This window comes from Austrofundulus limnaeus, unplaced genomic scaffold (genome assembly GCF_001266775.1).
Source record: "Austrofundulus limnaeus strain Quisiro unplaced genomic scaffold, Austrofundulus_limnaeus-1.0 Scaffold129, whole genome shotgun sequence".
In the NCBI taxonomy this organism is placed as follows: Eukaryota; Metazoa; Chordata; class Actinopteri; order Cyprinodontiformes; family Rivulidae; genus Austrofundulus; species Austrofundulus limnaeus.
The window spans coordinates 1121780-1137203 of record NW_013952531.1 but is presented as its reverse complement, the minus strand read 5'-3'; the positions used below and the strand labels follow the sequence as shown (position 1 = coordinate 1137203).

The window sequence follows — 15424 nt, the reverse complement described above, 5'->3', positions numbered from 1 at the left end:
TAAGTAAGTAAGCAAGTTAAGTAAATAAGTAAATAAGTAAATAAATAAATAAATAAATAAATAAATAAATAAATAAATAAATAAATAACCTACGTGTCTCCATCCTCTGTGATGGTTGTGAGTAAGCTCCACTCTTCGGGAGGCTCAGGCGGTGTTTGCTCCTCCGCGCTGCCGGACAAAGTGCAGCCCTCCACGGTCTGCGACAGGCTGTCCACCGTGATGGACGAGGACTCGTAGGCCGAGTCCAGGCGCTCCTCCGCGGCGGACAGCTTGTCCCTGGGCTTGCTGGAGTCGCAGCCGGGCTCCTCGGACTTCAGCATGGAGTGGTACGAGTCGATGCCCGAGTCCATGCGGTCGTGCAGGTCGTGATCCTTGCTCGCCATGGTCGCCCCTCTCCCCACCACCACCACCCCGGCTCTTCCCCGAGAATCTGAGGGCTTTTAGCCGGTGCTGTCGCTGCTGGTGCGACCAAACAGCCTGCTAGCACCCGAGGAAACCGCCGCTCCTTTGTGACACCAGAGGACCGAGCCGCTACGCACAAGCATGCCACTAACCGATAAATACTTCCCCTCGCAGTAACACAAGCAAGTCAGCTCGAGTGTTTTTTTKGGGGGGAACCGTTTCAAACCATCATGGCCGCTAGTTTCAAACTCCGGTGAAACAAAACAAGAAGCGGCTACACGGCTACCCGTCGACCAGATATCCGGTAACATAAAACCATCCAGGCGAGGAGCCTATGAGCAATGAAAGCCGAGAACCCSACAGAAGCTGTTTTTGTCACGCGGGGGAATCCCCGGTGCACACGCTCGCCACAGAGCGTGCGCATAAAAACAGTTCCTCGCAGAGTACGCTGTCATGGCGGAAATGRCGAGTTTTCAAAATAAAAGCTGTGCCGACGGGAGATGAGGAGATAGCGTGTTGTTCCCTCGCCTTTATAAGTCACATACTTGATTTATTATATTTACCAGTGTATTGGTCTATGATTTARATTCTGCTTTTGTGACAGGAGCAAAGATGCGAGTTTTATTTTGTATTGTTTAGTGAATACCGGAAGTACTGCTCTGTTAGGAGTCACTGCATGGTGACCAGTGATCAAATTGACTATTATTTATAGTATATCAAATTTAAAGAGGTAATATCATGTAAAATCAACTTTTTTGAGTTTTATATCATGTTATAATGTTATACTCTCATAAAAACATGCCCAAAGCCTTGCTCTGACTCATTCATGCATGTTTGAGAAATCCTGCAGTGTTTTTAGGAAGCCATGCTTAGGAGCAAAACGACAGGCGGGGACCAGAAACGCCCCCCGGGGCGTGTCTTTAAGCCAAACTTCCTCATGGCGAGACAGAAGCGAAGGTGGTTCTTAAAGAGACAGAGGCCAATTTCAAGGCGTTTGGAAGAGGAAGTGATGAGAAGATAAATTTATTTTCTGTTTAAACATTAAAACAGCATTTTAATAACAGCTAAAGGTGACATAGATATTTTATTATGGTATGGTATTTAAATATATGCCTGAGAAACACATAATATTGCCCCTTTAATATTGATTTTTGAAAAGGTGCCAAAGTTAAGTTTGATTTATATAAATGCTGTATTATAAATAATATTATATTTGATAAAGATGCAACTCTATTATCAATAGTGTACAAAGGGCTTTTTGTGTCAATCTGCCCCTTTGAGCTACTGTGTTATCAAATCCCTCAATGCTTAAAGTTGTTTTATATACTTTTGTGGATCCTCCTGAATAAAATAAATCAAACTGAATCCAGGAAACAATAATCCATGTAAGCAGAACATCAAATAGTAATCCCAAACTATAATTGTTTTTTTCTTTTGTTGTTGTTGTTATTAAAAAAGCAACATGCTTGATGTGCTTTGGCCTTTAGAGGGCTCACTTAGACTGCTTCTGTTCTGCTCTCAGAGGGCCAGATTAACAACCAATACAATCTATAAAACAATACTGGGTGCCAGAGAAATGTCTTTATTGCTGCCATCTGTTTTCATGTCACCTACTGTTATGTTTACCCACTCCACCTTCTGCCAACAGCCCAGTCCAATGTCCACATGGTGCATTATGATGAACACAGGGTTGTGTCATGTAGCACTATGAGGAAAGGATTCATAGGTAAACTGTGCACAAAGCAGGAATGAAAAATATGCTTTCTCTTGTGCTTAATCTTTTCCCCGTCAATTTCACATGACAAAAATCAGATTATGTTGTCTCGTAGAAAACCTACGGGAGTCACGCTGTGCGTCCCTGCTCACATTTTTATGTAAAGCCACAATGAAAATTGACAAATCTCTGTTTGATTCAGTCATAACAGGAATTCAGGCCCTCAGTTAAGGATGAGGAAATCACCATAAAAGGAAATTAGTCCCACTTTCAAACTGCAGTAACAGTTTCTGGTAATCATTCTGTCCTTTACTAACAAACAAAAGTGAAAGGAGGTTTCAGATGGTTGGGGCGCAATTTAAATGTTAAATAGATTATGTTAAAATGATCTCCTAAATCTAAATGTGTAAATTTAAATGTAAAAGTTAAATCTTAAATGTTGAAGTTTACATTTATGTATTTCGGAATGGAACAAAGCCTCTGCTGTTGGAGCCCAGCTTTTGTTATGATGTCATCATCCTGAGACAAAAGCAAGCTAACACCGCTAAAGCCGCTAATGCTACCCAAAGACATCAAACTTTCAGTTGCGGCCGTCTGAGCTGCTCTTCAAACAGACCACAGGCACCATCCATATTGCTTTCAATGGACACATTTTCAATTTAAATTTTAAATGCCACCTGCGACGTTAGCAGCGTTAGCTTTGTCTCAGGATGATGACATCATAACAAGAGCCAACAGCAAAGACAAAGAAAATCTTGTAAACGTTAATATTTAGCCACATTTAAGATTTAACTTTTACATTCATGTTTACATATATTATTTAATAATAATATTTATTCATTTTCATTAAAATAATAATATTTATTCATTTTCATTAAAAAATAAACAAAACATTTCAGACAATAAAACAATACAAAACAAATAAAAATGAAAGACAGCAGAAGAAAAAATCTTATCTGCTCCTTTAAAAAAAAACATTTCAAATAATAATAAACCAAATAATAAAACAAAACAAAAAAATTCAACTCAAACAGTAACTAATACAAATTAAACAATTTCATATTCCTTTAATAATTTTATTTCTTTAACAATTTAACATTTAGTATGAATTAGTAGGCCTAATAGTTAAATAACATTAAAATGTTAGTGGAAATTGGGATTTTGCACACAGAAAGTGACCTAATGAATGAAAATAGTGAGATTTTTTAACATTTTATTTTACACTCAGCGCCCCATGTTTCCCCAAATTCATGAAATTTTCATCCCAAACACCCCAGAATATGATAAAACACGTGCAGAGCAGAGCCAATGCTGCGGAGGTTAATAGGCTTTTATGATGAGTGTTATGGCAGCCTACTGGGTGGCAGCCCTGGGCCTGTGTGTCTGCATCCTCTCCCAGCAGCACAGACAGCATGTATTAATGGGTTGCAGAGGGAGGGAGGTTCCCTGTGCAGCAGCGCCTCTCTCTACTCTCTTTATTTGCACCGTGGTGTCGRACTGACTGCTCGCACGTGTCTGTCTTTGTCCTGATTCACACTCTCACTGGCTGCGGTGTCAGCAGGAAGGGAAAAAAAAACGAGCTGGCTGAATACAGCGCATCTCCTGCAGCAAGTCGCCTTTATTCGGATCATTGCACAGCGGGAAGAGGCTCAGCCTTTCTCTGCAAGCCTGGGGTCGGTGGCGCAAAGATCCTGATTCCCTTCAGCGAACGAGCCCACCTGAAGGAGGAGGAGAGAGGATGCGTCCTTCCTGCGTCTTTCCTCGGGTTCTTGCAGGACCGGAGGGTCTTTAGATGACGCGCAGTGGGGGGTTCTCTGTGTTTATGTTTCACCTTGTTCTGGAAAACAAACGTCCCAAAGGGAGATCCATGCGCCGGTCTTTGTGTTGTTRTCATCATGTCCCCAGCATCATCGGCTGCGACGGCCAGTGAAAGCAGCACCACCTCAGTCCCAGAGGAGGAGACAGATGGTCCAAGGGAGGAGGTAAGGACCAAACGCTCCCAGTTAGACAAAGGAGCCTCCAATCGATGTGATGCACTGAAGCTTTGTGCTCTCAGTAAATGCTCTAATTGGCTTCATGAAAGACAACAAGGTGGATGAACCTGTTCAGGGACCCATTAAGGGTCTTGAAAAGGGTCCAAGTGAAGGTGCAAAAACAGAAACAAAGAAGAACGAGCAAACATAATGCGTGGGCTTGTTATTTTGCAGACAACCAGCCTCAGACAGTGATTTTATTTATTATTTTTTTTAATGAAGGCAGACATTAAAGTGTGTATTTCAGATAAACTTCCTACAAAATAAGCACCGCAAAACTACAGTCTGGACGTGTTTATTGTTTGGATTATTGTTCCTGGTTTTACAAAGGTGCCGTGGTTGCAGAACCTAAACATGTTGGATAATAAAGATGTTTTAAAAATCACTTGACTTTTGTTATTTACAGATAATGCAGTAAGGTGTACATTAAAATTGTAGAAAGAAATCCCGCAGTGCTGTCATCAGAGAAATGTAGCTTCAAGCAGCTGTAGATTTGAAAACATTCAATTTAACTTTGGTCTTAAACCATGAAGTTTTTTGTTGAATTCAAAACAGTTAGTATATTTTGGTCTCTATGAATCTTTGCAAATTATGAATCTTACAAGTTATAACATAATCTCAGTGGCATGACTTTGGTAAGTAAAATTATGATTATAATTTATGAATTATGAAGTGTTTATCAGATGCAACCAGCGACTCCACCCCCAACCAATCAGTGACCGACAGCATTATGACGTCATGTTTTCAGGCCAGCACGGTACGGTTAGAACCTTGACGGAGTAGGTACTAAAAATAGTGCCGGTTCCATGAAACCTGGATGATGGAAACGGCATGGAACCGTGCTGAGGAGGTACTAATGGGAACGGGCCATAATATTCAACCAAAATCTGCTTCTACTCTACTAAAATACACATTTTAATAAAAATAAAGTTCCAGTACTCCTTACAGACCCATATAGGCTTTCTTTAACACACATTCTGGATAAGTTGCACATCCATTACACAAGAGGCTTTTTATGTAACCTAACTGGTCTTATTCTGTCAAGAGAGAGTATCCGTGAGTGTCAGGGGCAGTTTTTTAAGCCAGAGACTGTGTGCATGTTTTCTAGACTTGTCTTTCTGTTAGACATCATTTTTTCTTTTTTTTTCCCGTGGACAGAGCTTATAAATTTTTTTAGACTGAAACTCGTACTTTAGTATATTAATTTCCATTCCTTAGGGCTTTAGTTTGCACAAAAATATTCCAATGAACAATAAATAAATAAATAAAATCTCCAATTAAAGTCAAAAATAAAACTATTATGCACATCTTAGATGATTGGTTTGACGTAGCGGTGGTCTGAAAACCACATTTATGTAGATCTCATTCAAGGGGGTTGGATATTCAAAGTGATTCTTCAAATCCTGGTTGGTTTTCCTCCTTCACGGGAAATTTACGTGTAATTAGACGACTTTCTTACTATTTTAGCAGAACAGTGTATTTTCTTTGCCTAATGAAGCAGAAATGTCTGATAGTGTGCACGGTGGTGGTGAGTCACTTCCTTTAATCTCCACAGACTTAATGAACAGCTCTCTTCTCAGACAGGRAGTATTCTTTGTGTAATCATTTCACTCTGCAGGTGTGCACATTTGAATAAACCACAGCCTCCGTGTCGGATAGCAGAAAACCTTCTTGTTCGCAAATGTCCATGTTTGAGCAGAGTCTGTGTGTAACGTGAGCTATAAGTACGTTATGTTGTATTGATTAAAGTTGGCGAGCAAGCACAGGATGCTGGTGAGCATATCCTCCTCCAGGAGTCGGTTTGTCTCAGTGGGGAGGTTCAGTGTTTATCTCCTTCACCCCGTGGGATGTAGCTATGGTTGGTAAGAGACTTGGCGACCAAGGTGGGGAAGATAATTAAGGAGAAAAACATTTATTATTTATGTTTTTTTGGTCACCCAGAGAGCACAGAGTGAACATGTTGGATTCATTACTGCAGCGATACTTGAAGGAGTTGACCTCTGAACTAAAAAAAGATGATTTAAAAGCTCTAACTCGAGGTTTTATGTCAATTTTGTTCTAATCTCTCTGCCAGGTTTCGGTGCTTTTACAGTGTGAGACATCCTGAGATGTCGTTGTTGCACCCACTGAGGCCTGGCGTGGTGAGGTGATAAACGATGGCATCAGCTTTAAGCAGCCAGAGACAAACAAATGGGTTTTTCCCCCTTACTCAACCTCAGCTAACCTTTTCTTTACACTGTAAACATATCTTAAGGTGACCAGATCACAATCAAATATGTTTATGTGAAACGTTACTGAAAAACAGTCTGAAACACAATAATATATCAAACTTGTTGCAATGATTCAATTAGAATATCCCCACCAATAATTTAAATCAACCCGAGAACTTTTAGTTAAGTTTAAGCTGCTGCTGTGTGGCAGCCATTTTTATTTTGCTTATGCTGAAATATGTTGGTTGTATTTTCTAACTTTTGTGTCAGTTTCCATAATATTTCACTAAAATCTTTATTTCCAGTTTAACAGCTTCTCAAATCATCCTCATTGGACATAGACAGAAGAGGTCAAGACTGTGCCACCTGCCCTTTAACCACACTGTGATGATAAACACAGCTCCTAAAACGGGAGTCTTTAACTTTTATTACACCCATTGGTTATAAATTAAGGAAAATCATTTAGACTTTAAAAAAAAATAAAAGCCAATAAACCTCTTAATAGGTGGTACAAAGAAAATGCTCTAATTCGCCTACATTTGCAACGTTCATGCATTCATAAAACAACTCAAATCTTAAAATAAGGTATTTAATGAATATTTATCTTTCTACAAAACTTGAACTATTACAGTGATTATAACAAGCACAGACCAAGACATGAGCAACCTGCTTCAGGCTCATGCATAAACTATGCAAAAGCACTTATGAAACAGAAATGGCCTTAAATATTTTATCTGTTTGAGCCACTTCCTTATAACTTTATATCTACCACGTATTTATCAATTAAACTGGCATTTCATATTTAATACTGCACACTCAGGTAGATTATTGTCAGTATGTCTGGTGCAGTTTCTTTTTCATCCCTCTAACGTCTTGCTTTGTTTTTGGTTTTTACAGCAGCACCCTCAGAAACAGTCTCTTGCTAAGTCTTTGTGTCAGGAAACACACTGGAAATGCCTGCTGCTGTCCATGCTGATGTACGGCTGTGTTGGGGTGATGGCCTGGTGCCAGGTGACCAAGGTCACACGGCTCTCCTTCGACAGTGCCTACAAGGGAAAGTCTATGATGTACCATGACAGTCCCTGCTCCAACGGCTACATCTACATCCCCCTGGCCTTCCTGGTCATGCTCTACGTGGTCTACCTGGTGGAGTGCTGGCACTGCTACGCCAGGAACGAGCTGCAGTACAAGGTAGACGTGAACAACGTAGGTGAGCGCGTACAACGGATGCAACAGGCTACGCCCTGCATCTGGTGGAAAGCCATCAGCTATCATTACGTCAGGAGGACGCGGCAGGTGACACGCTACCGTAACGGAGACGCCTACACCACGACGCAGGTCTACCACGAGCGAGTCAACACGCACGTGGCTGAGGCAGAGTTTGACTACGGSAACTGTGGTGTTAAGGACATCTCAAAGCAACTGCAAGGCCTGGAGGGGTTCCCGATCACCAGGCTGAGGTTCACCAAGTGCTTTAGTTTTGCCAACGTGGAGTCAGAAAACACCTACCTGACCCAGCGAGCCAGGTTTTTTACAGAAAACGAGGGCTTGGATGATTACATGGAGGCCCGTGAGGGGATGCATCTAAAGAATGTCGACTTTAAGGAGCACATGATTGCCTTTGCCGACCTCAACCATGCTCCCTGGTACGCGTCCAACCCCACGTTCTGGGTGGCAGCTGCCTTCACCCTCTCCTGGCCTCTGCGGGTGCTGACAGAATACCGCACCGCCTGCGTGCACTACCACGTGGAGAAGCTGTTCGGCTTTGACTTTGCGCCAGCGACGCCATCCGAGGAGCGTCCATGTTGCAGACGCATCCCGCGGGTCAACACAATCGACAGCACAGAGCTGGAGTGGCACATCCGCTCCAACCAGCAGCTGGTGCCCAGCTACTCCGAGGCAGTCCTGATGGATCTGGCCCAGCTCTCCGGGGGCTGCAACGGCTACGCCGTATGCGGGGGCTACGGAAGCTACAGGCAAAACTGCGAGCGCTGCCATCGCGCCATCAGCAGCTCCTCCATCTTCTCCCGCAGCGCCCTGAGCATCTGCAACACGGCGAGCCCCCGCGTCCCCTTCAGCGCCAGCCGCTTCTCTCTGGGTCGGCTGTACGGCTCCAGGCGGAGCTGCCTGTGGAGGAGCAGCGGGAGCCTGAACGAGCCGTCCTGTCCCAACGAGAGCACTCGCTGTCTGTCGGGCCAGCCGAGCGGCGAGGAGAACCCTCCGGCCTATCAGGACGCTCTGTGCTTCCCGGTGCTCATCGTGCATCGCAACGAAGGCTGCCTCAACCACGACCACCGCTCGCTGCACAGGAACGGCTCCTGCGTGGAAACGTCGCTATGACCCACACTCACACTCCACCACACGGCTGAGAAAACTCCCAGATGATGCAAGCTTATTTTTTCCTCACATTAAAAAAAGCGTGATTTGTTCAAACTTTAAAGATGCTGGAACATCCTGCTTAGCGAATGCCATAAAAGTGAAATGAGTAACAATTCTGTGCTAAAAATAGACTTTGACTCACTGGGAAACTGAGAAGCTGATAAGAATTGAAAGAGATGTGATAGTAATGGAAGTGAAAAATACTGAGGAAATTCACTGCGACGCACACACYACGTGAGTCATGAGACTTGTGTGTCATGAGGAAACAAATAAAGCCATCAGTCTTGTTATCAACACTAACCAGCTGCTGTAAAAAAGTTCAAACCTGATTAAATATCCTACGTTCTGATTAAGTTACTTCAGGTAAAATCCAAAATCTGCATGTAATTAAACAGTCTGGTTGTGGCCAGTTTAAATATGTAAATCTTTACTTAAAACGTGTATAAAAAGTATTAAAAACATGATTTTTCTGGAGATAAAATGCTCAGTAAGCAGAAAACAGCTTGTTTGGATGACATTATATTCCCTTCCTTGCCAAATATAGCACGGGAGGAACATGAATAATTTAGTTCAGAGTAGCTAAAGGACACAGAAACTCAAAACAGAATCAAGATTTGCTCAAACGGCTTAAACTGAATACTCTGGGTAAAGGCCAGGAACGATAATGTCAATTTACCTGATTTATAATCTTTAAGATACTTTGAATTCCACATTTTGCAGTATTCTTGTTCGGCCTACCTCTTTATTTAAGTGCCTCGCCTCAACAGTTTAATTCAGCATCTTCCTATGAAAGCGGGATAACAGTAGCACATTGTTCGTGAAGCAGAAATGTTGTATTTTCTTATATTATTGTTGAAGAAATATTTGCTCTTTTCAACCAGGTCATAAATGTTTTCCCAGATGATTTTCCATTGCGCCATAAATTGATTAGAAAGTACTTTTCGTATTGCTACGATGACGATGATGATGATGATGTACATCAGAGAGACAGAGCTTTTACAGCAGAAACAGACAGAGGCCTGGATTTACTACGATAACGTCAGATTCAATAAAATTACTCCCTCTTAATCGTATGCATGAGTCCTCAGGCAGGTTTTATTTTGCCATGCATAATAAAATGCATTTTGTACATTTTATTATCAACGACTCACTCACCCTACACATTGATGACTCTATGAATGGCATCACCTTCGATAAGGTGTTTTGTTTGCAACTTTGTAGAATCATTACATTCCAAGTGAGGTGTTGGAGTTGTCTTTATAGCAATACAAAAATATGCTAAAGCAAACACTGAAGCTAGGCTGAAACCTCAGATTTCATCGTTTGCACCTATGCAACCCCCCCTCCAAACTCAGGGTGGTATTTAGGGCAGTGATTCTGCTGGCTTCAACATTTCTCCAGTCATTGTAGGATGACTCTGCAGCGAGTTAATCGTGGCTTCACAAACAGGTTGTTTTTTTCTATATAAAGATGTCAAGCTAATTACTGAGCAAACCTGGATGCACCATAAATAAACAACTACAATTAATTCTTTAGGATAAACCAAATCCAACAGCTTGAAGATAAAAATACTGAAAATCTAAATTTACAAAACTAAGATGTTTTCTAAAATTACAGTAAAGTGACTGAAGCATATTTTAGGGTAATTTGTGACCCATCATATCAAAATGAGGATTAAGTCAAATTTGGTCAAAATGACCTAATTACATTTTCAGAATCTTGGTTTTAAAAGCTACATTTTGACACCTGGATCATTCTGATATCATAATTAAATCCATATATATGACTTAATTTGTCTTGTTGGTTACAATAATACATAAATATTTTGTCTGAATCCTAATTTTATGTCATTTTAATGAGGAATTTTTGATGTCCTTATTAAGTGGAAACCTCAAATTATGTTTGAATATTGAGATTTCCCAGCTGAAAAGAAACAAAACTTTGGTAGCTCACAGGGAAAATCTTAAAATTTTAAGGCATTTTTCCTCAAAATCTGTTTTTTTGTTGTTGTTACTCTTTAAAAAAGTTGCTTCAAATTTTTGTTTTATGATTATATTTCAGACAGTTCATTCAAATGATACATTGATAAGGCTTTTATTCATTATATTTAGACAAAATGCAATTTTTGTTAACATTTTAGTCAAAACACTATATTTGCCTATTTCTCCTTATACCACTTTTGGAGTTAATCCTCGTTTCGATGTGATGGCTCACATTTTATTTGACTATTATTCGATGAATGATAATTTATTTTCTAAGTTGTTATTATTAAAAACGYTTTGTTTTCTCTATTCTAGTCTTTAAGTTCAGCCTTTCTATTTTCAGCTAAAATAGCAACGTATTTGAGAAAGATCAAATTCAATTGTCTGAGTCATTAATGCTCTTATAGAGTTATCTCTGAGATATGAAGGGCTGGCTGTAATTGAGTCAGAAAATCAAATGAACGCTTCAGAGAACAAACACACACAAAAAATGATAAAGGATTTTAAAAAATGGCGTTTTTTTAACCTTTAAATCTCGAGTGAAAATCAGCTKGTGCCGCCAGAACAAGCAGTTTCTTTGAAATCATCTCATTTGTCATCGGCCAACAACAGGCCTTGAAAGCAGCTTCACTGTGATATTTAAACAGAATTATGAGTCAAATAAAACATGTTTACTGGTGCAATGTTTACATAAAAACAGCAACATTATTTACAATATAAAAGTTTAAATCGGAAACGCTCGTAACTTTGAGTTACTCTACACGACTGTTAGAATAAAAGTAAAGCTCCAAACCCTTTAAGCATGCTCCTTCATCACAGAACGCTTTGGGGCTCTTTTTTAATATCTGTGTAAATCTGTGGTGCAGAAAGAATTTGTACTGTGAATAAGGTGGGTTTGAGTGTGGATGTATATATTGTGCTCAGCTGAATGTCACACACACACACACACACACACACACACACACACACACACACACACACACACACACACNTTTTAAAAACATGACAGATAATGTGTGAAACAGATCCAGTTCAGCTTGTTGTTTATTAGTTTCTATGGAGGCTGTGAGCTGTTGTCCTTGTAGGACGCCATTTTTGCTCCCCCATGCTGTCACAGACTGGGGCAGGGCTCAGTCTTGTGTTCTTACTCAACTCTATGGTTTTCATTGATCTTGTTTTGATGTATAAAAAGCAACAGAGAAGGTCAAATAGGACTCATCAAACTCGATAAACTTGCAGCCAAGTAAAGATATCAGGTGTCTGTTTTAATGTTTATTWTTCATGTCTGTGTCTTATTCTTTTTTTTAAATCCGACGGTTGGATTTTTGTGGTTTGTTTTAGCTGATTTGATGGATTCTAATAATGTGTTTTTTTAATTTAGAATATTTTCTTTGTTCATTGACATACAGTATTTTAATTTCCATAGAAATGTCTTGCTTTTTTGTTTATTTATTTATTTTTTCCAATAAATGTTATCAAAGTTGGTACTGGCTTGGACCAGGTTTTGAAAATTTGCCCCATTTATGTGGCTGAGTTTGAAATCCTCAAACTTTTGCCCACATAAAACTTGTGCTGAGACTCAATATACTCCAGCTTATGTAAGGATGCAGAGCTAAAATAAAAAAACAGAGGGAGGAATCAATATTTACCTTCAGGGTCTTAGAGGATTTTACTGCCTTGCCGAGGGATTCACAGTCTCTCTTTGTCATCTGAAACATCTTCCGTTCGAAGTTCATCCCACATTCTTTGACTCTGTAAACCACATGCAACTCCTCCAGGTTTATCAGCTTCTCGAGCACGAGGCCAAAATCGAAGTGGCGAGCGTAAAGCTCATCGTGCTCATCGCCTATAGCCAAGTCGGTTTCATCCTCCTCCTCCCCCCGAGGCTCTTTTATAGGCGGCAGCAGCTGGGAGATGTTGAGCCTCTTGACGTATTTCTTACAGAGAGGAAGCACGTCAAGAACAGTCTTTGGCTCTGTTGTGTCTGGGATAAAAAGCTCAATCAGGTTCTCCAAGTGCCTCTCAAAGAACATTCGTCTCCAGCTGTGGCCGTAACGAGAGACGTCACAGAGGTCCCACCTGCGCTCGCAGCATCGCTTCCAGTAAACACCATCAGGGATCAGGCTGGCTGTAACAGACAGGGGCAGGGACGGGGACAGGGTCTCCTGAACCCAGAGTCTCTGGCTGGGCGTGAGCTCTCTGAATACTGGATTTACTGCGAAAAAAAGAAACAAATCACAGTCAAGTCTGATTCCTAAAAGTAAGTCGTTAGCAGTAAATTTGCAAACTAAATACCTTCAAAATTCTTCACAATGCTTTGYAGGCATATATTGGATAAACTGGGCACTAGGACCAGAGACCAGTTTGGGTTTTCAGCAAAGATCCGTCTCATCTCGCGATAAGCTGAACGGCTTCCAGGCGTTGGTGAGAAACAAGAAATATAAAAATTAGTCTGTTTAAAGAAAGAGAAACGTCAACCATAACCTAACCCAGAGGTTCTCAAACTGGGATCCCAGGACCCTCAGGGGCCCACGAGCCCTATTTTGGGGGTCCTCAAAAATTTTCAATAAATGGTTATTTAGGATTTTATTTGGAAAAATGAACATGAGGAACAATGCTCTAGTAAAACAAACATACTAAACCAAACAAAAACATAATATTCTCATAATATTTAGGGTTTAAAATGACACTGAATTATTTCTAAAACAGCATGGGGTTTATGAGGGGGTCCCTGGAAAGTTTTCACACTTGTAAGGGGTCCTCAGACCCAAAAAGTTTGAGAACCCCTGGCCTAAAGGACCCAGCATACTCCAGCTGACCCCAAGCAGTCAATGCAGGGTCACATGGTTGATCGACGTTTGTTTTCTTACACTTTTCATAGCCCATGAGACGGACAACTCCTGGCTTCTGGGAAACCCCTATAGCTGCAGTATACGTCACTGCACACGGGTTTCTTCATGCTGGAGTCTACACTCCAGAAGATATACCCCCCACCGTCAAATATCTGCCATTGTCACGGTTAGAGCGCCACTCTTTTTTGGCAGACAGATTTCTCCGTTCTCTCCATCTGAGAGTTTTTGGTTATTTGACCATCGTTATAAATGTCTACTTTCAAGTACAACAGTTGGATTCTGGAAGCAAATAGTTGGAGCAAAAAGCAGCATCCGACGGCTGAGTGCTTTCAGCATAAAGAAACGCGCCCACGAACTTTGGACCAATCAAATAGCAATTTCATATGGGGGGTCCTCCAGAAATGTTGTGACAAGAAGGGGTGGCAGACTCAAAGCTGAGAACAAAATGACACAATTTTTCTTACGCAACTGCGACAGTGAGAGCTGATTTCACATGATATGATTTTTAGGATACAATATGAAGATAAGATAAGATAAGCACACACATACGTACATCAACAGACATCATTCAAAATCAACAACATAAACACTACTATAGTTGGAGCTGTGTTGTCAGTTTTTGTTTTAATTTATAAAGCAAAGCTTGGACGAGCACAACAAATGTTTAGAAGGAGAGCTAGGGGGCAAAACCTCATGCGGAATATCGGTCTGCTTTGTGCTTCACACGTACAAAGAAAAGCACATCATAGATAATGGTGACATTTAGGTAGTTTCTACTCTACCAGTGCTAATGCAGTTTTAATGGTGAGGGTGCTGGTAGAGTGTTCAACCGGCTGAGCCAATCAACATACACTGTGCACTGTATGTATGACCACACAAGTCCCCTTCATCAAAAGGCCAATCATCAAACATCTCAGTGACTAACACTACAATCAGTATTCAAGAGTTTGAAAGATTCATTCCACATCATGTCACAATTAGCCTCCACCTCAAATTTGATTGACTTGCTTACAGTGTAAATACATGTAAGGATGATGCCATTGCTACAGCCCAATCAATGAGCCATTTCAGTCACCATAGAAACTATAGAAGAATGCTTTTTATTGATCATAGCTGTGTGTTTGTAGTCATTCCTGACAGAAGNACCATATAGAATATCTCAAATTATCAGGATGAGGTGAAAACTATTGCAAACAGACTTCAGTTTGTTTTACTCACTCTGGGGAAAACAAATAAATGAAGGCTTAACAACATCCTCAAAGTTGCTGGAAGTCAAGTGTCTTCTTTCATGACACTTGAGTTCATCTTTAAGGATTTATATAATTTAATTATAGAACAGATTACTAATCACTGTACTGCTTAGCATAAAAGTAACGTGACACAGAGACAAGGTTTCTCATTATAAGCAAAATACTTGATGGAGATTTTCATTAAGTACTAAAAGGACTTTCACAAACTATACGGATGTCTCAATAATGATGACCTTATACTTTAGCATCATGGCACATTTATTAGGCCTGTCTGATGCTAACGGTGGAGTTAAAGATGTTTGCAAAGTGGAATCTTTTGAAATTCCAAATGTCTATGAGAAAACAATAGACCCTGACAGGTTTAAAAGGATTTTAGACAAAGATCCTGGTTGTGATTTTGGTGGATTAAATACAGGCAGGAAACACACACAGAATTGTTAATGGGACTTAAGTCAGTGTTGTTTCTAAAAAGCTTTCCATAGACATTTATAGGTCATATTTATGGCTGATAATCTGGTAGACTTGATTCGACTGGGAACCAAAATTGCAACGTTTGTTTTCGTTGTACTGGACTGTGATGTCTCAGTTTCGGATGGAGGATG

The 15424-nt window shown here is 40.6% G+C and overlaps 3 protein-coding genes across 3 annotated transcripts in view; 1 reads left to right on the top strand and 2 right to left on the bottom strand.

Annotated features, from left to right (window-relative positions):
• nfkbie (nuclear factor of kappa light polypeptide gene enhancer in B-cells inhibitor, epsilon) overlaps positions 1 to 823 on the bottom strand; it is a 13273-nt gene extending 12450 nt beyond the window's left edge. Inside the window, exon 1 of the mRNA XM_014015470.1 lies at positions 94 to 823. Coding sequence (XP_013870924.1) covers positions 94 to 383 — 290 coding nt within the window. The 5' untranslated portion in view covers positions 384 to 823. The remainder of the gene's footprint in view (positions 1 to 93) is intronic.
• A 2340-nt stretch (positions 824 to 3163) lies between these two features.
• Positions 3164 to 9087, top strand: tmem151ba (transmembrane protein 151Ba). The gene is made up of 2 exons (XM_014015469.1): positions 3164 to 4098; positions 7257 to 9087. Exons 1-2 carry the CDS (start codon positions 4012 to 4014, stop codon positions 8697 to 8699), a joined length of 1530 nt encoding a protein of 509 aa, XP_013870923.1. The 5' UTR covers positions 3164 to 4011; the 3' UTR covers positions 8700 to 9087.
• A 221-nt stretch (positions 9088 to 9308) lies between these two features.
• On the bottom strand, positions 9309 to 13407 carry drc5 (dynein regulatory complex subunit 5). Its single transcript, XM_014015397.1, has 3 exons — positions 13016 to 13407; positions 12370 to 12935; positions 9309 to 9317 (listed from the first exon to the last, which is right to left on the bottom strand). The coding sequence occupies exons 1-3, from the start codon at positions 13110 to 13112 to the stop codon at positions 9309 to 9311; spliced, it is 672 nt and encodes a 223-aa protein (XP_013870851.1). The 5' UTR covers positions 13113 to 13407.
• Between the last annotated feature and the right edge of the window lie 2017 nt (positions 13408 to 15424).